At 45.5% G+C, this 25,899-nt stretch overlaps 1 protein-coding gene across 3 annotated transcripts in view; it reads right to left on the reverse strand.

Moving 5' to 3' along the window:
* Positions 1-25,284, reverse strand: part of SPOCD1 (SPOC domain containing 1) — a 171,670-nt gene extending 146,386 nt beyond the window's left edge. For 2 of the 3 annotated variants that reach the window (XM_073551942.1, XM_073551940.1), the window contains exons 1-2: positions 25,174-25,284; positions 16,076-16,375 (exon numbers count right to left, since the gene is read on the reverse strand). In XM_073551942.1, coding sequence (XP_073408043.1) covers positions 16,076-16,354 — 279 coding nt within the window. In that variant the 5' untranslated portion in view covers positions 16,355-16,375; positions 25,174-25,284. Of the gene's footprint in view, positions 1-16,075; positions 16,376-25,094 lie in introns of all 3 variants that reach the window. The other variant, XM_073551941.1, reaches the window with a different exon arrangement.
* Between the last annotated feature and the right edge of the window lie 615 nt (positions 25,285-25,899).

The raw sequence follows: 25,899 nt of genomic DNA on the forward strand, positions 1-25,899 counted from the left end.
TTGTAAAAAAAAAAATTTGGTGGCGAAAAGATCATGTTTGTGGAAAAAAAATGGATTTTTTATTTTCACGGCTCTACGTTATAAACTTCTATGAAGCACTTGAAGGTTCAAAGTGCTCTCCACACATCTAGATAAGTTCCTTAATGGGTCTAGTTTCCAAAATGGGGTCACTTGTTGGAGGTTTCCACTGTTTAGGACCATCAGGGGCTCTGCAAAAGCAACATGATGCCCACAGACCATGCCATCAAAGTCTGCATTCCAAAATGGCACTCCTTCCCTTCCAAGCTCTCCCACGCGCCCAAACAGTGGTTCCCCCCCAACAAAAGGGGTGTCAGCGTACTCAGGACAAATCGCACAATAACTGTGGGGGTATGATTTCTCCTGTTACCCTTGTAAAAATAAAAATTTGGGGGCGAAAAGATCATTTTTGTGGAAAAAAATGGATTTCTTATTTTCACGGCTCTACGTTATAAACTTCTATGAAGCACTTGAAGGTTCAAAGTGCTCACCACACATCTAGATAAGTTCCTTAATGGGTCTAGTTTCCAAAATGGGGTCACTTGTTGGAGGTTTCCACTGTTTAGGACCATCAGAGGCTCTGCAAACCAACATGATGCCCACAGACCATGCCATCAAAGTCTGCATTCCAAAATGGCACTCCTTCCCTTCCAAGCTCTCCCACGCGCCCAAACAGTGGTTCCCCCCAACAAAAGGGGTGTCAGCGTACTCAGGACAAATCGCAGAATAACTGTGGGGGTATGATTTCTCCTGTTACCCTTGTAAAAATAAAAATTTGGGGGCGAAAAGATCATTTTTGTGGAAAAAAATGGATTTCTTATTTTCACGGCTCTACGTTATAAACTTCTGTGAAGCACTTGAAGGTTCAAAGTGCTCACCACACATCTAAATAAGTTCCTTAATGGGTCTAGTTTCCAAAATGGGGTCACTTGTTGGAGGTTTCCACTGTTTAGGCCCATCAGGGGCCCTGCAAACGCAACATGATGCCCACAGACCATGCCATCAAAGTCTGCATTCCAAAATGGCACTCCTTCCCTTCCAAGCTCTCCCATGCGCCCAAACAGTGGTTCCCCCCCAACAAAAGGGGTGTCAGTGTACTCAGGACAAATCGCACAATAACTGTGGGGGTATGATTTCTCCTGTTACCCTTGTAAAAATAAAAATTTGGGGGTGAAAAGATCATTTTTGTGGAAAAAAATGGATTTCTTATTTTCACGGCTCTACGTTATAAACTTCTGTGAAGCACTTGAAGGTTCAAAGTGCTCACCACACATCTAGATAAGTTCCTTAATGGGTCTAGTTTCCAAAATGGGGTCACTTGTTGGAGGTTTCCACTGTTTAGGCACATTCAGGGCTCTCCAAACGCAACATGGCATCCGATCTCAATTCCAGCCAATTCTGCATTGAAAAAGTCAAACGGCGCTCCTTCCCTTCCGAGCTCTGCCGTGTGCTGAAAAAGTCTTTTACCCCCACATGTGGGGTATCGGTGTATTCAGAAGAAATTGTACAACAAATTTTGTGGTTGATTTTCTCTTTGTGAAAATAAAAAAAATTGGTTCTGAAGTAAATTTTTTGCAAAAAAAAGTTAAATGTTAATCTTTTCCTTCCACATTGCTTTAGTTACTGTGAAGCACTTAAAGGGTTAATATACTTCTTGAATGTGGTTTTGAGCACCTTGAGGGGGTCTAGTTTTTAGATTGGTGCCACTTTTGGGTATTTTCTGTCATGTACACCCCTCAAAATGACTTTAAATATGATGTGGTCCCTAAAAAAATGGTTTTGTAAATTTTGCTGTAAAAATGAGAAATCACTGGTCAACTTTTAACCCTTACAACTTCCTAAAAAAAAAAATTTGCTTCCAAAATTGTGGTGATGTAAAGTATACATGTGGGAAATGTTATTTATTAAGAAATTTTTGTGACACATCTCTCTAATTTAAGGGCATAAAAATGTAAAGTTTTAAAATTGCAAAATTTTCTAAATTTTTGCCATATTTCCGTTTTTTTTATAAATAATCACAAGATTTATCAAAGAAATTTTACCACTAACATGAAGTACAATATGTCACGAAAAAACAATCTCAGAATCAGCGGGATCCATTAAAGCGTTCTAGAGTTATAATCTCATAAAGGGACAGTGGTCAGAATTGTAAAAATTGGCCTGGTCATTAAGCTGCAAACTGGCCACCCCTTTTTTGAGATATCCTATAATGATATCATTCAATTGTGTGTCACATAAGGATTCTCTTAATACTTTTGCTTCCCCCTGACCCCGCACCTTTCATGCATAAATACCTTTTTTATATCGGTTCAGATGTATGTAAACTGCCACGGTCTGGTCCGATGGGCGGGGCTTATTCACCTGCTCCCCCCCCTCCCTGTCTTGCTCTACACAAGAAGAAATGCGTAGAGCACGACAGGGAGGGGGGAGCAGGTGAATAAGCCCCGCCCAGCGGACCGGACAGCGGCAGTTTACATACATCTGAACCGATATTAAAAAGTTATTTATGCATGAAAGGTGCGGGGTCAGGGGGAAGCAAAAGTACTAAGAGAATCCTTATGTGACACACAAATGAATGATATTACTATATGATATCTCAAAAAAGGGGTGACAGATTCCCTTTAACATCACCTGCACACATATATAGAATTGCATTATATAACATCATCTGATATAGCAGTGTAGACAAACAACCCACATATACATACCCCCGAGACCGTTCATTCACCTATCCGCTCATCCCAAATCCATCCAAGGCAGCTACAGTTTGTCATACATCACCAGTTTTCCCCTTTTCTTGTAGACCCCCTGCTCCATTCTTTTAATATCTTTATTTAGTTCAAAATAGCCTTCATTGCTGTACAAAAATGCATGCAAAAACGCATAAAAAAAAACATACAAAAACGCTGCATAAAAGCACGTTTTTGCTGCAGCGTTTTTCCTGCCAAGAGATGTAGAAACCTTGCAGAAATTTCTGCAAGCAAATACTCAACGTGCGCACATAGCCTTAATAGTCCAAGTATAAAAACATGGGTAACTGGACACCACAAATAGAGATATATAGCAGAATAAATCAACGCGTTTCAGCAGGGAGCCTTAATCTAAACGTGCCGGTTTATACTGCTATATGCATCTCTATTTGTGGTGTCCAGTAACTCATGTTTTTATACTTGGACTATTTAAAGTTAACTTTTAACCTATCTACGTTTTCTACGGCGGAGATTCTTTGCTTCTATTTCGTCTACCTATGTTCCTGACAAGGTGCATGCATTTGGGTGAGCTGACTTTCTCCTTTTACATTTGCAATCCTATACAGTGTATCATTTGGATAGATCGGTATACAACAAAAAAATACTAAGGCACCGATTCATCATTTGCAGGGTTTTTTAAATTACTTTACTTTTTGTCTGAAGGTATTAGTTGCTGTTTTTTGTGCGCCAAAGTCACAAAAATGGTGTGCGCTTCTTGAATTTGGAGCATAGTCAAAGATGGACTTTTTCCTTGTGTTAAACTACTTTTGCAAAAAATGTGGCAAGATTTGGGGGTACTTGAAAATACACCAGGGTTGACTGGAGTGAAATTGCGCCAAATTTTGCAACTTTTTTAGAAATCTGGACTCTGCTTACAAAGTGGAAAACAAAAAATTACAGGTGAGCATATATAAAAAAGACAAAAAAATGAATAGAGTAATAGAAAAATGAACTGGGTGCAAGCAAATAAAAAGCAAAAAACAAAAACAGATAAAAAAAACTAAGAGTAAAGGCCATGATGAATCGGGGCCTAAAAGTATATCCATGTATCATAAGCTTTAATCAAAGGCTTCTACTGCATGTATGTCTCATTCCGCCAAGGATCAGATGAAACCAAGGTATAAGGCTTGAGTTAACAAACGGACAAACCAAAGAAAATGCAGACTGGGTTAAGTGGGGGCTGGGGGTACATAACCCATGTGCAGCACAGTCTCTATAATTAGCATTGTAGGTTTTCAGCACTGGGGTCCTGGATTCAAATCCCACCAAGGGCAACACCTGCAATGTTCTCCCCATACCGATAGGGAATTTAGATTGTGAGCCCCAATCGGGACAGTGAGCACATTATCTGTGGAATATATCGGAGCTATGTAAGTAAGCATAACAATACCTCAGATTTTAGTATACATATTGAGTCAGGCCTGGTGTATATAAATACTTTTCATAAAAGCATAGTAAAGATTCACAGCCGATTTCAGAAATGGTAGGCGTTCTATGAGACAACCATTTCCTAGTAAAATAATTACCAGCCATCCTCTTCTGCTGCTCTTGGTGCCGCGCCGATCGTCTTTTGTTGGTTGTGAACTCTAGATCACTCTAGTGCCCTCGGGCTAAATCTGGCCTGCAAGGTGAGTATATTTGTGATATGCCGAGCAAGTCCCCCTGAGTATATTTAGGCCAAGACGCTGGGCGAATACCCCGCGTAGCATCGCACTTTCATCTAGCATTGCATCTTCTACTATATCAGCATCCTAGTAGAAATCAATGATGGAGGAGGGAGCATCAGCTGATGCTTCTTCTCCCATCATCCCTCCTCTGTGCCTGACGTCTCAGCGCAGCGAGCGCGATGATGTCATTGCAACATGACCGTTGTATCAGAGGATCCAAAAACACCATGAAGGGACTGGAGCAGTGGGGGAACAGGCATAGGTGAGTATTTTTTTATTTTCTAATGTGGGCCTTTTATAATGTATGGAGAACTATGTGAAGCCATTATTCCGCATGGAGCACTATGTGGATCTATTATACTGTGTGGAGAACTATGTGGTCCCTGTTATACTGCATTGAGCACTATGCAGGCCCTTTATATTGTATGGAGTACTATTTTGGGCCATTATACTGTATGGAGAACTATGTGGGGCCATTATACTGTATGGAGAACTATGTAGGGCCTATTATACTGTATGAAGCAGTATGTGGTGCCCATTATACTGTATGGGGCCCTTTGTGGGGTCATTTTACTGTATGGAGCCCAATGTGTTGCCATTATACTGTATGGAGAACTATCACTATGCTGGGCCAATTATACTGTATGGAGGACTATGTGAGGCCATTTAACTGTATGAAGCACTATGTGGGGCCATAATACTGTATGGAAACCAATGAGGTTATACTGTATGGAGGACTATATGGGGCATATTAAGTAAGAGCTCATGCAGGTGTCTGTGCAAATCGGTCTGAGCATGGACCTGTAAAGCACAGACTTCCTGTGGCTCTTCTGACTGCAGCCTGACAGCTTCAAGTATTTCTTTGAAGCCGTTACACTCGGATCACGAGTGTCACAGCCAGTCAGTGCACTGAGGTCTGAAATCCATGGACGTCTGCGTGAGCCCTTAGGCTATGTGCAGACGCTGTGCATTGGTCTGCGGATTTGTATCTGCGGAACCACAGGTAAAATTACCTGCGGATTGGCCTGCGGTTTTCCCCTGCGGTCTATCACCTCTACAATGGAGGAGATGGTAAACCGCAGCAGAATCCGCAGAAAAGAAGTGACATGTCAATTCTTCCTGCGGATTCAAAACCGCAGCTTTTCCGCAGTTAACGATCCGCAGCATGTGCACTGCAGATTGTAAATCACATAGACTAACATGCTACTGGACACTGTCTGCAGAACTGCTGCAGCTCCGCAGCAAATACCGCAGCGGAACCGCAGCAAAAACTGCAGTGTGTGCACATAGCCTAAGTCTATGAGAACCAGAACGAGGCTTCTTTAGATTTACATTGAAAACGTACGAACAGTCAGGAGCTACAGTCACAAGATGGCGCAACGGGACCAGAGAGGCACCAGAAAGAGCAGAGGATGGTGGCCGGTAACAATTTTAATAGAGGCAGGGAATACGCATTAGTGGGTGAAAAAACTAATACCGCCAGAGTGGTGCTTTCATGTTCTTTTTTTTTTCTCAGCAAATTCTGATAAAGGAAGTTTGAAAAAGAGACAGAAAACTGGATATTATGATGTTGCATAGGTAACTATTGAAATTTGATTCCAATATTTGTGAAATTGATTCATGTTAGCATTACATCCGGTCACCAATTCTTTATCTTCCCTGTGGATGGCTGTGATTGCTCCCAAGACCCTGATCTTTATGCAGATGAAGTGAAAATGAAACAAAAATGGAAAAAAAAATACGTACATAAAAAACGACTTTCACACCATTTGGCTGGATATCATCTTCCTCCTGAGTTACAAATAGAATATGCATATTGTGATATAACAATATCAATTAGAATTGTAAATAAATTCTCTAAGAGGGCTTGTTCACACGATTCGCTTTTTTTGCCGCATTTTTCAACAGGGGGCGAAAAAATACAGTATTTTACATTACCAGAAAGCGAGTGAGATTTATGAAATCTCATCCACACGCTGCTTATTTTTTTCCTTGCGGAATTGAACCTTCAAAGCGTTTTTTAAATTCTGCAGCAGTCAATCCCTTCAGAAGTTTTGCAGCATTTTTCACGCTTCTAAATTAATAGGAAAATAGAAATGCACCAAAAACGCATTAAAAGCATGGCATTTTACATAGCATTTTTCTTGCCAACACTTCTGCAGCAGAAAAATCTGCTGCAAATACTAAATGTGTCCACAGCACAGGGAAATGACAAATTCTGTACAACAGTATCAGGACACACCTTTTTAGCACTGACTTCAGGTTCTTCATTCAATCCCATTGGGACAGGTGTGTGAAATCCGTACATCACCAAGCACAAGGCCAAGCGCCAGACGGAGTGATGGAAAGCCCTTTGCCACTGGAATCGTGTTCTGTGGAGTGACAAATCACTCTTCTCCATCTGGCAGTCTAATGGGCAAATCTGGGATTGGTAAATATAAGGAAAATGTTACCTCCCCTGACTGCACTGTGCCAAGTGTAACATTTGGTGGAGTAGAGGTAACGCTATGTGGTTGTTTTTCTGCAGTTTGGCCTCGGCCCTTTAGTTCAAGTGAAGAGAATTCTCAATGCTTCAGCATATCAAAATATTTTGGATAATTGTATATTTCCATCTTTGTGGAAATGGTTTAGGAAAGGCCCTTTTCTGTTCTGACATGACTGTGACTCAGTGCACAAAGCACAGAAGGTCCAAAAAGGCATGGCTGGATGTGCTTGGTGTGGAAGAATCCGACCGGTGACAAATTTCTAAATTGCAAGAGCAAGGGAAATTTTTACACTGGACAATCTAAAAGCCATGAGTGGCTTAGAGTATGTGCACACGCTGCGGATTTGGCCATGCGGATCTGCAGCAGATCCGCAAGCAATGTACAGTACCGTGTTAGTCAATGGGAGTGCGCCCTTAAAGTGAATCTGTCTGTAGGATCAACCTTCCTAAGCCATCTATATGGGTATGTAGGTCATAGGAAGCTGAATAAAATGATAGCTTGATATCTGGGATCCGAAGTCTTATTCCTGAGAAATCCATGTTTTTCTTACATGTAAATGAGCAGCTCAAGGACTCTGAGCAGGACACTGATCTGCATGAGAATCTGTCTCCAGAGCCCACTATAAATGAAAGGGGGAGTAACCAGTGTGATGTGTAATGTCCGCTCTCTGCTCTCCTGCTCTCACTGCAGAGCTGTGCGTGATTATACCTAACACATCTGCAGGTTCCTCTCAGCTTCCATCTCACAGGGATCCAGAGGGTGCACTATTGTTGCAATCCAGCAGAGTTCAGAGAGCTGCATCTACTAACATGTTTGATATGAGAAAACGTTGTGCTGTTCTGTGTTAATTACATGTCTCATACTGCTAACACCCCCTTTCATTTAAAATAAGCTCTGGAGGCAGATTCTCAGGGAGATCTATGCCCGGCCCATAGATCTTAACAGCTCATTTACATATGAGAAAAACATGGATTTCTCTGGAATAAAACATCAGATCACAGATATTCAGGTATAATTTTATTCAGCTTCCTATGACTATATACAGTATAGGTTTGGAAAGGATGATACTACTGAAATAATCCCTTTAAGGGGGTTTTCCAAGCTGAGAAAAAAGGTACTCTATGTGAGTGCAGACTGCTGAATTGTGACAGTGAGAGATGTGATTCCCCTGTATTCCTGCGTTCTCATGACAATTAGACTCTCCTGTTTTTTTCAATGCTCTACTGATAGAAGCGCAGGAAAGTCTAGTCGGCACATGACTGCAAGTATGCAAATCACATACATATGGTCACGTGACGTTCCACTCACACGGTAAGTCGTGACAGTGTGCACATCACACACTCTCATGATTTGCTAGTCTTCAATCACACAGAGTGACTGCAGACTTTCCTTCTAAGCACAAAGAAACCCTTTTAGAGCCAGTGAATCTTCCAGCATCACCGCACCAGTGTGAGTAAAAGTGCATGAAGACCATGTCTGTGGGCTGTGACTCTACATTTACTACAAAGTCTTCTTGATTCCTAGCACACGCTTGAGATTCAGACAATGAAGGTTTACTAAAGGCCCCGTCACACTAAGCGACTTACCAGCGATCCCGACAATGATATCAACGTGTCAGGATCGCTGGTGAATCGCTATGTGATCTCTGGTGTGCTGTCAAACAGACAGCTTCACCAGCGATCAGCACAGCGACGCCGCGCATGCGGCATCGCTGTGTTCAGCGATAATTCATGTCAAAAATAGAATTAAAATAAAAAATATAGTTATTCTCACCTTCCGACGTCCCGCGAAGCATTCCCGCCTCTCTCCAACCTCCCGGTCCCAGTAATCCTTTGCGAGAATTACCGCGATGACGTCCGTTCTCGCGGGATCGCGAAGTCTCGCGGTCATTCTTGCAAAGGATTACTGGGACCGGAGCGTGGAGAGAGGCGGGAATGCTGCGCGGGACGTCGGAAGGTCAGAATAGTAATATTTTTTTTTTTATTATTTTATCGCAGACCGCTGGTCTCCCGCCTGTCACACGCAGCGATGCGTGCTGGCCAGCGGGAGATCAGCGACGAAAGAAATGTCCAGAGATTTCCCAGAGCGATCAGCGATACCGGCAGGGGGGCCGGTCGCTGATCGCTGTCACACACAGCGATCTCGCTGGTGAGATCGCTGTTGTGTCACAAAACTTGTGACTCAGCAGCGATCTCGCTAGCGAGATCGCTATGTGTGATGGGGCCTTTAGGCTGTAGGAGTGAGTTAGCAAGATCTGTAGGTTCCTTCTGATCAACAGAGCTCCAAAGTTCATGCACATAAGAGGTAGGTGGTGAAATATTACACATTTACAGTTATCAGCATTATATCCAACTGAGGTCCTGGTTTCTCAATGCCATGAGTTAAATGGGTTTTCCACTTTAAAATAAGTGCACCCCAACGCTTTTATATATGTACCATAACTAAGGCCAGTCTCACACGTCCAGGTATTTCCGGTACTGGAAAAATCGGTACCGGAGCTATCTGTGTCCGTGTGTCCATGTGTATATGTGGTACTTCTGTGTGGCACACATGTGCCGCAACAGGACCACACGGACGGCCGCCGGGGAAGAAGCGGTTACAGTAAGCGCTGTTCCCCTGCATGTGGTGCTGTCATTCTTCTCTCCTGCTCTGCCAGCAGCAGCGAGCGGGAGAGAAAGAATGAATGAAACCCCGATGTGGTTCCCCCCTCTGTTTGTGAACCAACCCGGCAAAATTCACAGCTGGGAGCTGCTATTCCCAGGCTGGTAAGGGGCCATTGATCTTGCCCCCACCCCCAGCCTAAAAACAGGCAGAGCAGGAGAGAAGAATGACAGCAGCGTTCAGCACCAGCCGCCGGGGAACAGTGGCTTACAGTAGCGCTTCTTCCCCTGCGGCTGTCTGTGAACATGGAGGACAGTGTGAACTGTTCTCCGTGTGAAGCACGTTTTGCAGACTGTGCTCTTCCACAAACACTGACATGTCTCCGTGTTTTGCACACGGACACACGGTCCGTGAAAACACGCTGACATCTGCATAGACCCATTCATTTGAATGGGTCTATGTTTGTCAGTGTCTCCGGTACGTGAGGAAACTGTCACTACACGTACCGGAGCCACTGACGTGTGAAACTGGCCAAACAGAGCATGTACTCACTCTCCCAGTCTCCAGGGTCAGCTCTTTGTTTTGGCTGCAGAAATGACATCAATTTGACAGCTCACATCACCGCTGCAGCCGATCACTAAGCTCAGAGGCTCATGCTGTCTACTTTAGCAGAGCTGTTGACTAGAGTTGAGCGGATAGGTTCGGAGATGATCGCCAAATCCGAATTTGTCATATTGGTACCCTATTTGTGCCGACTTTATGTCTGACGATCGTTTCTGAAACATATTCGCTCATTTCTACTCCTAGTGACTCGTGGCGTTCGGCTGTGTATTTGCAATATTCGCCGGCGATCATAATCTGAACCGAATACTGAAAAATTCACTCAACTCTACTGTTCACATCGGTGATTGGCTGCAGCGGTGATGTGAACTGTCGATGTGACGCCACACTGAGAATGGAGAAGCCGCACAGAACTGTAAAACTTCATTATAAAATGATTGATAATGGTAAAACACAGTGTGAGAAATTACGGACTATCTTCAAGAGGCTCGGAGCAGTCTGTGGAGGGGATTTGTGACTCAGAAAGTTAAAAACCACATCAATGCTGTTTTCTGAGATGTCCTGTTACTTGGCGGGCAGGACTTTTAGGGAGGTAAGAACAGGGATCATCAAAAGCGGTCACAATGAAAGTGTCCCGGTGTGGGGGTCAGGACCCTTGCTAGAGCTTAGTCATTTTTTGCAGTGAGATCTAAAGCCAGAAGCAGTCTCTTGGCCCAGTGGCGAAGGATACGCAGGAGCTGTCACATCTCGCTTCCTCCTTTCATCTCTGTAGGTTCGAAATAACTGTGTTCAGGCCGAAAACACGAAAGGTCAATTAATGTAAAAACGATCACACACATACACCTCCGCAAAGATCACCGTAATCACTGCACCAGGAGCCTGCAGAAGTCGGACAAGGACAGCGGGCGCGTGGAATCCTCCGCACTGTTAGCGCTAATTTTACAAGACAACTTGAACTTCTGGATAACGTGTCATTCATTTTGTGTATTGTAGACATTTCCTGCACATCAGTAAGTGAACGCGTTTCCATCCGGCTGTAATTATTTACCCGGCACTGTACAGAGGCCTGGAGACTGGGGACAATGCGCCTAATCAGACTGATAGGAAAGCAGATTACACTAAATCACCTGCCATGCATTGCAATGAATAAAAAGCTCTGTTTAGCCGCTGATTAAATCTATTTTCAGTGACCAATTACCTTGACGAATCAACATTTTCTTTCGCAAGTGGAGCAACGAGACCCTGAAAGAAGCTTTGTATCCAGTAACAAGAATCTGGGAGGGAACAAATGGCAATTTCTAGCGATTATATGCTGAAGCTATGTAATTGTCTGATAGGCAGAAAAGGAGGACTAGTAATAGAAAGCCTCAATATGAGGCGCCCCAGGTTCAGAGACTTCAAGGATCCAGGACATCAGGGCAGAGACACTGCTATTTATTAAAGGGACCCGGTCATGGTGAAAATGGTGCATGATCTGCAGTCCGCTCGTTACGGAGCAGACTGAAAGACACTTTATGGGAATCGTTTCAGTATAACTTGCATTTTATTGATTGAAATCCTTGGTGTTTGCACACATTGGAGTCCAGTGGGCGGTCCTACAGAGATCTGTCAATCACTAGCACTAGTAGAACTGCCCACTGGACTCATAGGCATACAAACGCCAAGGATTTCAATGAAAAAACAAGTTATACTGAATCTTTTCCAACAAACCTACGTATGATTCTGATCAGCGCCTCCTTCTCTACACCATGGTGTCCACAGATCAAACTGCATACACAACGTGACACGTTCCCTTTACTTGTGGAAGAGGCCATCATTTTCTATATCCTACCCTTAACTGTTGTTTATGATATTATTTGATGTCATATGATATTTATTTGTATCCTATTAGCCATTGTTTTGTGCTTTTGACAATTGCTGGTTTTCATAAAAGAGAATTTGTCAGCAGGTTTTTGTTATGAAATCTGAGAGCAGCATAATATAGGGACAATGACCGGATTCCAGCAATGTGTCACTGACTAGGCTGTGTTTTGCTGCTTCAAAACAATCAGTATTTCATCAGCAGGATATTATCAGTGCAGGACTAGGTGTCATGTGTCTCCTGGTCTAGCCATGCCCCCACTACTGATTAGCAGCTTTCTGTCATTGTACACAGAAAAACTGTCAATCAGTGGTGTGAGTGGGGGATATACACAGCTCAACATCTGAGCACTACTACATCTGCAGCAGAGAAAATGATTCTATCTGAACTGCTGCAGCCAGTAAACTAAGTGGTACATCACTGGAATTGGGGTCTCAGTCCCTACATCATGATGCTGTAAGTTTACATAGCAAAAACTTGCTTACAGATTCCCTTTGATAATTAGGTTAATCAAGAGATGGCTATGACTAGATCATAACAATGAATGCTTCCTACTGACGAGGTAAGTAATGTGCACTGAGCAAGATGTACTAAAGCGCTCAATAGGATGCCACAGTTCTCATCAGTGAGATTCCTGTTTACACAGGACTATGCACTGCTGAAAACAATGATTTTTTATTTTTTATGCTGCACGAAAGTTCAATTCAACCAATGAATGAGCATTTTGCTTCTTCATCAGGTGATCTGCAGCCTGTTTACACAGCTACATTTTCATGAAACGTGTTCACCCTTTCTTTTTCGAATATGTCTTGAAATCAGCAGAATTATGAAAATGTTGAGTGTTGTAAGTCAATATCCACCGAAATAAAGACCAATGCTTGTAATTGCTCTCAGTACTGACTGTGAAGCATAGAACCAGTGTCACCCAGAGACCATCTACTTGTGTAATAATTACGGTATAGGGGGCGCCGCCATCACAGTCATGACAGAGCTGAGTCCTAGGGGCTCACAGGTCTCCTGCCTCATCGCTTAAGCTGGACCCCAATCCATACCACCCATCAGTGTGTGTATGGACTCAGAGGATGACAAAATACAGAAGCTTGCAAAAATATTCACCCCCTGGCATTTTTTGTGTTTTGCTACCTCACAAACTGGAATTTCAAAGGTTTTTTTAGGGTTTTCATCTAAAGAACATGCCTAAACCTGTGAACATTTTTTTTTTATTCTGTAGCAGGCAACACATAGGACAAAATAACTGAGTGTGCATAGCTATTCACCCCCATAAAGTCAGTACTTTGTTGAGCCTCCTTTTGCAGCAATTACAGCTGCAAGTCACTTTGGATAAGTCTCCATGAGCTTTCCACATCTTGGCATTGGGATTTTTGCCCGTTCCTCAAGGCAAAACTGCTCCAGATCCTTAAAGTTAGTTTCATCTGGTGAACAGCAATCTTCAAGTCTGACCACAAATTATCCATTGGATTAAAGTGTGGGCTCTGAGTAGACCACTGCAAAATATTTACACCTTTCCACTTAAACGATTCAGGTGTTGCTTTACAAGTACACTGTGGGTCCCTCCGTCCAAGTCTGAAATCACTGAGGGACTGAAACAGGTTTTGCTCAAGAATATACCTGTGGTTCGCACCATCCATCTTTCCCTCACCTAGAAACATTTTCCCTGTCTCTGCTGCAGAAAAAACATCCTCACAGCATGATGCTGCCCCCACCATGTTTCACTGGGGGGATGGTGTTCTTGGGGTGATGAGCTGTGTTGGTTTGGCACCAGAGATAGCCTTTACCTTGGTGGCCAAAAAGTTCAATTTTGGTCTCATCTGACCACAACACCTTACTCCAGACATTCGAGAAGTCTCCCACATGTCTTTTGGCAAACTACAAATGAGCCTTACAATTTTCTGTGTGTAAGTAAAGGATTTCGTCTGCCCACTCCATAAAAGCCACCTATATGGAATGTATGGCTTATAGAAGTTGTATGGACAGATACTCCAGTCTCTGCTTGGGGACTCTGCAGCTCCATCAGGGTTACCTTTGGTCTCTGTGCTGTCTCCCTGATTAATGCCCTCCTTGCCCAAGCTGAGAGCTTTGGTGCATGACCCTCTCTTGGCTGATTTGCTCTAGTGCCATGTTCTTTTCATTTATTGGTAATGGATTTGATCGTGGTCCAGGGCATCATCCAAGATTGGGATATTTTTTTTGGTGAAAATAAAAAAACATTTTGGGTGTAAAGCAAAATCTTTGTGGAAAAAAAAGTTAAATTTTCATTTATACCTGTGAAGCACCTGAAGGGTCAATAAACTTCTCGAATGTAATTTTGAGCACCTTAAGGAGTGCAGCTTTTAGAATGGTGTCACTTTTGGCCCTCAAAGTCACTACAAATGTAATGTGGTCCCTAAAAAAATGGTTTTGTAAATTTTGTTGGAAAAATTAGAAATCGCCAGTCAACTTTGAATCCTTATAACTTCCTAAAAAAATGATGTTTCAAAAATTGTACTGATGTAAAGTAGACTATTTTTTGTGTCATAACTCTCTATTTTAAGGGCATAAAACTTAAAAGTTTGAAAATTGCATAATTTAAAAATGGTCAGGGCAGTATGTATCAGCTGACAGGGTCCCTTTAACTTAACCCCTTTCCGACATTGGGCGTAATAGAATGCTCACGTCAGACTCCCGTTTGGTGCGAACTCCGGCGCACATGACAGCTAATCTATACAGCAGACATGTGCCTACAACAGCTGCAGGTGGAATTGCGATCCACCCGTGGCTGTTAACTAATTAAATGCCGCTCTCAATTTCTGACAGCAGCGTTTAACTTGCGCTTACAGGAACCGCGTCACTAATCCTGACCATCGGTGACCCCATCACATGATCGCGGGTCACCGATGGGTCGGCATGACAACCAGAGGTCTGCAGCAGCTCATAGCAAGTGAGCATTTCTGCTACACACAATCAATATGATCATCGCCTGTGTGTAGCAGAGGCGTTCAAAGTATTGCAACTTCTAGTCCCTCATGGAGACTATTGAAGCATGCAAAAAGAAAAAAAAAAAAAGAAATTAAAAATAAAAAAATAAAAGTTCAAATCACCCCCCTTTTGCCCCATTCAAAATAAAACAATAAAAAAATCAAAGAAAACACACATTTTATATCGCTGCTTTCAGAATCGCCCGATCTATCAATATAAAAAAAAGAATTAACCTGATCACTAAAAGGAGTAACGAGAAAAAAATTTAAAACCCCAGAATTACGTTTTTTTGATCGCCGCTACATTGCAATAACGGGTGATCAAAAGATCTTATCTGCACCAAAATGGTAGTGGTATCATTAACAACGTCAGCTCGGTGCACAAAAAAATAAGCCCTCACCAAGCGCCACACCACAAAAAATGGAGACGCTACAGGCGTAGGAATATGGTGCCTTTTTTTAAACAAATTTGTGATTTTTTTTTTCCATCACTTAGATAAAAAAGAACCTAAACATGTTTGGTGACTATGAACTCATAATGACCTGGAGAATCATAATGGCAGGTCAGTTTTAGCATTTAATGAACACTGTAAAAAAAAGTAACCATGGAATTGCCCTGTTTTTGCAATTTCACCGCGTTTGGAATTTTTCCCATTTTCCAGTACAACATATGTTAAAACCAATGGAGTCCTTCAAAAGTACAACTTGTCCCTAAAAAAAAAGCCCTCACATGGCCATATTGACAGAAAAATAAAAAAAAGTTATGGCTCTGGGAAGCAGAGCAAAAAAACGGAAATTCAAAAACTGAAATACCCTTTGTCGTGAAGGGGTAATCTTAGAGTAATGTAATAGCTGTGAAGAGGAGTAGCAACTTTTAACTATTGCTCCCTTCTTGCCTTACTCCACTCCTAATAACAGAAGCCCTACTCAGTTCTTCGTGCTGCTCTGACAGAGGGCCAGTGGGGACAGATCTATCTCACTCAGGGGCTCTCATGCAGTGAAAAGATCATTTCATCTCTCATCACATAAAGATACCCCCTAAAATACAATTTTTTTTCTAAAGACCTCTCTTTGAGATATATTTTTATACTACTGGTTCTAAAAACATTTTGCAAACTTGGAAGAAAAAAAAAAGCATTAAACGGCAGTAACTCACATTCCGGGCACCAGAGCCTGTGTTCATCACCAAGCGCATCCTCTCCAATAAGCCACTTTTATCCCTGGTGGATGCACTGACATCTTCAAAATTTGGGGTGACCATGGAATGTTTCGACTCCCATGCGGAAGGAGATTCTGAAACTCTCGGTACATCAGGATCAGGAAAAGATGCAGGATCGGGAGGGATTTCCACCATGAATTTCTCAAACAAGCCCAGTGGACTGTGACAATCACGATCATCCAGCTCTGATGCGTTCACACTACGCCGTTTAGCCATGTTGTATCTTTCTTACTTGGTCTGAAACAGAACACACAATATTCAGCTCAATTACTGGTAATTTACCAAATGTTATAGGGTTTTGTCTCACCTCAACAACCCCACCTCAGAATCCAACCCACTAGTGATCCACAGGTCTGACTGATCATCGGCTATGCTCTTAGTTATAAGTGGCCAGCCCAGATTGGCGTGTAGTGTTACGTGGCACGCACTAGTATTAATGGACAATCGTGTTTCTCATAGAAGCCAATGGGCGACATGCCACCTGAAAGAGGCCCTGTCATTTGCTCCAAAAAAGTGAATTAAATACAGTGCAAAAACTCCCGATCCTCCCTAACTCTGACACTTTTTTCCGGAATGTGAATGGAGCGACAGGACACATAAAGGAAACATGCTTCAAAATCAGAGGAGCTCAGGGATTTTTGCAAGACATTTAAAGCGGTTATCTAGAATTATTTTAATGTTATCACTCTGGGCCTAAGAACAAGCAAGGAGCTGCTAACTACCTGTGTAATGTGTCTGGTGCCGATCTCTGCCGGCTCAGAGCAGTCACAGACCGCTCCTGCCAGCGATTCGGACGCTTCCGCAGATGTCACATAGGCAGAAACGCTCCTTCTCTTCCGCTCTGTTCTGACAATGGGGAGTGACTGCCAACACCATGCTGAATGACAGTCAGCTACCCGCTGCTTAACCTCAGCTGTCATTCAGCATGGTGCTGGCAGTCATGCCCCATCGTCAGAGCGGAAGAGGAAGAGCTGAAGCAATAGAATCGCCAGTAGGAGCGGCCCGTGAACTCTCGGAGCCGGGTAGTTAGCACCTACCTGCCTGTTAGTTCTTAGGCCCTTAGAAAGAAGAAAAAAAATAGTCCCGGAAAACCCCATTAAAGGGAACCTGTCAGCAGGATTGTGCACAGTAACCTACAGACAGTGTCAGGTCGGCGCCGTTATACTGATTCCTTTTAAGTCAATTTTTCTGATAACATCAGAAGCCTCCAAAGTCAAAAGTGAAAACAGCCAAAATACAAAAAAAGTATTCCAGATAATACACTTCCTGACAGAAGTTATGTCGCGTATCTATGTTATGTAAACAAAAGCTTATAACCTGACGTTAAATTCATCCATTGGTTGTATAAATTATTCTTTTGAAAGCTGAAACCCACCGAAATGTGGTTTAGATTAAGAAAATAAATTGGCATCAATGCAGAAATATTGATCATTTAATGGACACAGAATAGTCAGATTTGGGGAAGACAAAAGTTTTGTCACCTGGTCATATAATGCACCCAAACCTAGTTTACATCCTCACCTGTGCTCAGTAAATGATCGGTTAATCAGTGGGTGTGTATAAAAAGAAACCCAGCACCCTAGACCTTCACTTCAGCTGCCACTGGAGCTCTGGCAACATGCCAAAAATCCACCCTGCGACCAAAGCCTGGATTATCAACAGGCTGAAGACCAGATCCACTGCAGAGGTGGCTGGCACCTTTAATGTGTCTCAGCGTCAAGTACAAAGAATTAAAAAAAGATTCGAAGAGATTGGAGATGTGTTTGACAAGCCCAGGTCCGGCAGACCCCACAGGAGGAACGTTTGTTGGTTAGAAAATCCAAAGCAAGCCCCTCTTCCACTGCAGCAGAGCTCCAGCAGGCCTGGTCACCTCAAGTCCCTGTGTCAACTAGAACAGTTTGTAGGATTCTGTCTCGAAATGGCCTCCATGGTCGAATCAGTGCCCAGAAGCCAGCACTAAACAAATGGCAAATAAAAAACCGTGTGGCAATTGCAAAGTCCCACAGCCTGCTAAATAAATAGATGGACGCTGGATTAATAAATTGTATGAATCATTGTTGAACCGCATGGATGCAGTCCTTCAAGCTCATGGAAGTCACACAAAATATTAAACATGACTCTAATAGCAGCACAACTTCATTTACCAATGGTATGCAACATATATTTGTATTGTAAGTTAATTATTTGCTTGAATATCACATTACTTTCTGTGGGCGACAAAACTTTTGTCTTGCCAAACTCTGACTATTCTGTGTCCATTAGGCTATGTGCACACGCTGCGGATTCTGCTGCGTTTTTAGCCCTGCGGAAACGCAGCAGTTCCACACACATGGTACAGTACCATGTTAGCCTATGGCATTACAAATCCGCTGTGCTCACGCTGCGGTTTTGCTGCGGTTTACAAACCACAGCATGTCAATTGTTTCTGCGGATTCCGCAGCGGCTTCACACCTTTAACATAGTAGAGGTGTGAAACCGCAGGGAAAAACCGCAGGAAAACCGCAGGTCACTTTACCTGCTGTTTTACCTGCGGATCCGCATGGAAAAACCCGCAGGTGAATCCGCAGCATGTGCACATAACCTTAAATGATCAATATTTCTGCACTGATGGCAATTTATTTTCTTAACCTAAACCACATTTCGGAGGGTTTCAGCTTTCAAAAGAATAATTTATACAACCAATGGATGAATTTAACGCCCGGTTATAAGCTTTTATTTACATAACATGGATAAGTGACATAACTTCTGTCAGGGAGTATATAGTCATTTTGGCCCATTACAATCACTCCTTAACCTGATGCACACATGTACACAGACACATGCACTCCAGTGACTGCGCCTGCAGAGCACTTACTACACCAGTGACTGCGCCTGCAGAGCACTTACTACACCAGTGACTGCGCCTGCAGAGCACTTATTACACCAGTGACTGCGCCTGCAGAGCACTTATTACACCAGTGACTGCGCCTGCAGAGCACTTACTACACCAGTGACTGCGCCTGCAGAGCACTTACTACACCAGTGACTGCGCCTGCAGAGCACTTATTACACCAGTGACTGCGCCTGCAGAGCACTTACTACACCAGTGACTGCGCCTGCAGAGCACTTACTACACCAGTGACTGCGCCTGCAGAGCACTTATTACACCAGTGACTGCGCCTGCAGAGCACTTACTACACCAGTGACTGCGCCTGCAGAGCACTTACTACACCAGTGACTGCGCCTGCAGAGCACTTATTACACCAGTGACTGCGCCTGCAGAGCACTTATTACACCAGTGACTGCGCCTGCAGAGCACTTACTACACCAGTGACTGCGCCTGCAGAGCACTTATTACACCAGTGACTGCGCCTGCAGAGCACTTATTACACCAGTGACTGCGCCTGCAGAGCACTTATTACACCAGTGACTGCGCCTGCAGAGCACTTATTACACCTGTGACTGCACCTGCAGGGCACTTATTACACTAGTGACTGCACCTGCAGGGCACTTATTACACCAGTGACTGCGCCTGCAGAGCACTTACTACACCAGTGACTGCGCCTGCAGAGCACTTACTACACCAGTGACTGCGCCTGCAGAGCACTTATTACACCAGTGACTGAGCCCGCAGAGCACTTATTACACCAGTGACTGAGCCTGCGGAGCACTTATTACACCAGTGACTGAGCCTGCAGAGCACTTATTACACCAGTGACTGAGCCCGCAGAGCACTTATTACACCAGTGACTGAGCCCGCAGAGCACTTATTACACCAGTGACTGAGCCTGCGGAGCACTTATTACCCCAGTGACTGAGCCTGCAGAGCACTTACTACACCAGTGACTGAGCCTGCAGAGCACTTATTACACCAGTGACTGCGCCTGCAGAGCACTTATTACACCAGTGACTGCGCCTGCAGAGCACTTACTACACCAGTGACTGCGCCTGCAGAGCACTTATTACACCAGTGACTGCGCCTGCAGAGCACTTATTACACCAGTGACTGCGCCTGCAGGGTACTTATTACACCAGTGACTGCGCCTGCAGAGCACTTATTACACCAGTGACTGCGCCTGCAGAGCACTGATTACACCAGTGACTGCGCCTGCAGAGCACTAATTACACCTGTGACTGCACCTGCAGGGCACTTATTACACCAGTGACTGCACCTGCAGGGCACTTATTACACCAGTGACTGCGCCTGCAGAGCACTTACTACACCAGTGACTGCGCCTGCAGAGCACTTACTACACCAGTGACTGCGCCTGCAGAGCACTTATTACACCAGTGACTGAGCCCGCAGAGCACTTATTACACCAGTGACTGAGCCTGCGGAGCACTTATTACACCAGTGACTGAGCCCGCAGAGCACTTATTACACCAGTGACTGAGCCTGCAGAGCACTTATTACACCAGTGACTGAGCCCGCAGAGCACTTATTACACCAGTGACTGAGCCCGCAGAGCACTTATTACACCAGTGACTGAGCCTGCGGAGCACTTATTACCCCAGTGACTGAGCCTGCAGAGCACTTATTACACCAGTGACTGAGCCCGCAGAGCACTTATTACACCAGTGACTGCACCTGCAGGGCACATATTACACCAGTGACTGAGCCTGCAGAGCACTTATTACACCAGTGACTGCACCTGCAGAGCACTTATTACACCAGTGACTGAGCCTGCAGAGCACTTATTACACCAGTGACTGAGCCCGCAGAGCACTTATTACACCAGTGACTGAGCCCGCAGAGCACTTATTACACCAGTGACTGAGCCCGCAGAGCACTTATTACACCAGTGACTGCACCTGCAGGGCACTTATTACACCAGTGACTGCACCTGCAGGGCACTTATTACACCAGTGACTGAGCCCGCAGAGCACTTATTACACCAGTGACTGAGCCCGCAGAGCACTTATTACACCAGTGACTGAGCCTGCAGAGAACTTATTACACCAGTGACTGCGCCTGCAGAGCACTTATTACACCAGTGACTGAGCCTGCAGAGCACTTATTACACCAGTGACTGAGCCTGCAGGGCACTTATTACACCAGTGACTGAGTCCGCAGAGCACTTATTACGCCAGTGACTGAGCCCGCAGAGCACTTATTACACCAGTGACTGAGCCTGCAGAGCACTTATTACACCAGTGACTGAGCCCGCAGAGCACTTATTACACCAGTGACTGAGCCCGCAGAGCACTTATTACACCAGTGACTGAGCCTGCAGAGCACTTATTACGCCAGTGACTGAGCCTGCAGAGCACTTATTACACCAGTGACTGAGCCCGCAGAGCACTTATTACACCAGTGACTGAGCCTGCAGGGCACTTATTACACCAGTGACTGAGCCTGCAGGGCACTTATTACACCAGTGACTGAGCCTGCGGAGCACTTATTACACCAGTGACTGCGCCTGCAGGGCACTTATTACACCAGTGACTGAGCCTGCAGAGCACTTATTACGCCAGTGACTGAGCCTGCAGAGCACTTATTACACCAGTGACTGAGCCTGCAGAGCACTTATTACACCAGTGACTGCGCCTGCAGAGCACTTATTACACCAGTGACTGAGCCTGCAGAGCACTTATTACACCAGTGACTGAGCCTGCAGAGCACTTATTACACCAGTGACTGCGCCTGCAGGGCACTTATTACACCAGTGACTGAGCCTGCAGAGCACTTATTACGCCAGTGACTGCGCCTGCAGGGCACTTATTACACCAGTGACTGAGCCTGCAGAGCACTTATTACACCAGTGACTGAGCCTGCAGAGCACTTATTACGCCAGTGACTGCGCCTGCAGGGCACTTATTACACCAGTGACTGAGCCTGCAGAGCACTTATTACACCAGTGACTGAGCCTGCAGAGCACTTATTACACCAGTGACTGCGCCTGCAGAGCACTTATTACACCAGTGACTGAGCCTGCGGAGCACTTATTACACCAGTGACTGAGCCCGCAGAGCACTTATTACACCAGTGACTGAGCCTGCAGAGCACTTATTACACCAGTGACTGAGCCCGCAGAGCACTTATTACACCAGTGACTGAGCCCGCAGAGCACTTATTACACCAGTGACTGAGCCTGCGGAGCACTTATTACCCCAGTGACTGAGCCTGCAGAGCACTTATTACACCAGTGACTGAGCCCGCAGAGCACTTATTACACCAGTGACTGCACCTGCAGGGCACATATTACACCAGTGACTGAGCCTGCAGAGCACTTATTACACCAGTGACTGCACCTGCAGAGCACTTATTACACCAGTGACTGAGCCTGCAGAGCACTTATTACACCAGTGACTGAGCCCGCAGAGCACTTATTACACCAGTGACTGAGCCCGCAGAGCACTTATTACACCAGTGACTGAGCCCGCAGAGCACTTATTACACCAGTGACTGCACCTGCAGGGCACTTATTACACCAGTGACTGCACCTGCTGGGCACTTATTACACCAGTGACTGAGCCCGCAGAGCACTTATTACACCAGTGACTGAGCCCGCAGAGCACTTATTACACCAGTGACTGAGCCTGCAGAGAACTTATTACACCAGTGACTGTGCCTGCAGAGCACTTATTACACCAGTGACTGAGCCTGCAGAGCACTTATTACACCAGTGACTGAGCCTGCAGGGCACTTATTACACCAGTGACTGAGTCCGCAGAGCACTTATTACGCCAGTGACTGAGCCCGCAGAGCACTTATTACACCAGTGACTGAGCCTGCAGAGCACTTATTACACCAGTGACTGAGCCCGCAGAGCACTTATTACACCAGTGACTGAGCCCGCAGAGCACTTATTACACCAGTGACTGAGCCTGCAGAGCACTTATTACGCCAGTGACTGAGCCTGCAGAGCACTTATTACACCAGTGACTGAGCCCGCAGAGCACTTATTACACCAGTGACTGAGCCTGCAGGGCACTTATTACACCAGTGACTGAGCCTGCAGGGCACTTATTACACCAGTGACTGAGCCTGCGGAGCACTTATTACACCAGTGACTGCGCCTGCAGGGCACTTATTACACCAGTGACTGAGCCTGCAGAGCACTTATTACGCCAGTGACTGAGCCTGCAGAGCACTTATTACACCAGTGACTGAGCCTGCAGAGCACTTATTACACCAGTGACTGCGCCTGCAGAGCACTTATTACACCAGTGACTGAGCCTGCAGAGCACTTATTACACCAGTGACTGAGCCTGCAGAGCACTTATTACACCAGTGACTGCGCCTGCAGGGCACTTATTACACCAGTGACTGAGCCTGCAGAGCACTTATTACGCCAGTGACTGCGCCTGCAGGGCACTTATTACACCAGTGACTGAGCCTGCAGAGCACTTATTACACCAGTGACTGAGCCTGCAGAGCACTTATTACGCCAGTGACTGCGCCTGCAGGGCACTTATTACACCAGTGACTGAGCCTGCAGAGCACTTATTACACCAGTGACTGAGCCTGCAGAGCACTTATTACACCAGTGACTGCGCCTGCAGAGCACTTATTACACCAGTGACTGAGCCTGCAGAGCACTTATTACACCAGTGACTGAGCCTGCAGAGCACTTATTACGCCAGTGACTGAGCCTGCAGAGCACTTATTACGCCAGTGACTGCACCTGCGGAGCACTTACTACACCAGTGACTGCGCCTGCAGAGCACTTATTACACCAGTGACTGAGCCTGCAGAGCACTTATTACACCAGTGACTGAGCCTGCAGAGCACTTATTACACCAGTGACTGAGCCTGCAGAGCACTTATTACGCCAGTGACTGCACCTGCGGAGCACTTACTACACCAGTGACTGCGCCTGCAGAGCACTTACTACACCAGTGACTGAGCCTGCAGAGCACTTATTACACCAGTGACTGAGCCTGCAGAGCACTTACTACACCAGTGACTGAGCCTGCAGAGCACTTACTACACCAGTGACTGCGCCTGCAGAGCACTTATTACACCAGTGACTGAGCCTGCAGAGCACTTATTACACCAGTGACTGAGCCTGCAGAGCACTTATTACGCCAGTGACTGAGCCTGCAGAGCACTTATTACGCCAGTGACTGCACCTGCGGAGCACTTACTACACCAGTGACTGCGCCTGCAGAGCACTTATTACACCAGTGACTGAGCCTGCAGAGCACTTATTACACCAGTGACTGAGCCTGCAGAGCACTTATTACACCAGTGACTGAGCCTGCAGAGCACTTATTACACCAGTGACTGAGCCTGCAGGGCACTTATTACACCAGTGACTGAGCCTGCGGAGCACTTATTACACCAGTGACTGCGCCTGCAGGGCACTTATTACACCAGTGACTGAGCCTGCAGAGCACTTATTACACCAGTGACTGAGCCTGCAGAGCACTTACTACACCAGTGACTGCGCCTGCAGAGCACTTACTACACCAGTGACTGAGCCTGCAGAGCACTTATTACACCAGTGACTGAGCCTGCAGAGCACTTACTACACCAGTGACTGAGCCTGCAGAGCACTTACTACACCAGTGACTGCGCCTGCAGAGCACTTATTACACCAGTGACTGAGCCTGCAGAGCACTTATTACACCAGTGACTGAGCCTGCAGAGCACTTATTACGCCAGTGACTGAGCCTGCAGAGCACTTATTACGCCAGTGACTGCACCTGCGGAGCACTTACTACACCAGTGACTGCGCCTGCAGAGCACTTACTACACCAGTGACTGAGCCTGCAGAGCACTTATTACACCAGTGACTGAGCCTGCAGAGCACTTACTACACCAGTGACTGAGCCTGCAGAGCACTTACTACACCAGTGACTGCGCCTGCAGATAGTGCTACCATTCCTTACAGGGCAGAAGGGCTGTTGTGTGCCACCTGCTGTCACGAGGGAGAATGGCCGGCAGGCCGGGATCAGGCACCAGAATTCGTCACGTGACGAGCTCATCATATAGACATCAGTATAAAGGCCTCAGGCCTCCCTCACCCACCAGTAGCGGTGCTCATGGTGATCTTTCTGTCCGTGTACTAGACCCCAACGCCGCCCCATCCATGCCGCGCAGTACTCACGTCACGACCTCCCCCTCGTGTGCACTACGCAGTGTAGCGTCGTCTAGCCTGCTGGCTCCGCCCTCACAGAACGTTATAGCTTTGACCAATAGGAGACGAGAATAAGAGCGGCGCCATCACCCAGATATAGCGGACTCGCCGGGCTGTGGAGCCGCACTTGTGCAGGATGGGGGCCGAGCGCAGGCCTCGTGAGAGGAAACGGGCGCCGTCCATATACACGGGCACTGATCCGTCAGTGATGTAGTATAGAAAGATCTATATGTGTCTGTGTGCAGCTAGAGATGGCCTATATATATATATGAGCTGGAGATGGTCCATATACAGGTGTATGAGCTAGAGATGACATACTAGCTGAATAGCCCGACGCTGCCCGGGCATAGTAACTAACTGCGGTTATAACAAATCATAATTATCCTCCATCCCATAGTCCCGTGCCCATATACCCATCATACATATCCTCCATCCCATAGTCCCATGCCCATATACCCATCATACATATCCTCCATCCCATAGTCCCATGCCCATATACCCATCATACATATCCTCCATCCCATAGTCCCATGCCCATATACCCATCATACATCCTCCATCCCATAGTCCCATGCCCATATACCCATCATACATATCCTCCATCCCATAGTCCCATGCCCATATACCCATCATACATATCCTCCATCCCATAGTCCCATGCCCATATACCCATCATACATCCTCCATTCCATAGTC

Source organism: Dendrobates tinctorius, unplaced genomic scaffold (genome assembly GCF_039654945.1).
Source record: "Dendrobates tinctorius isolate UK_male_01 unplaced genomic scaffold, ASM3965494v1 ptg000183l, whole genome shotgun sequence".
NCBI classification, from domain to species: Eukaryota; Metazoa; Chordata; class Amphibia; order Anura; family Dendrobatidae; genus Dendrobates; species Dendrobates tinctorius.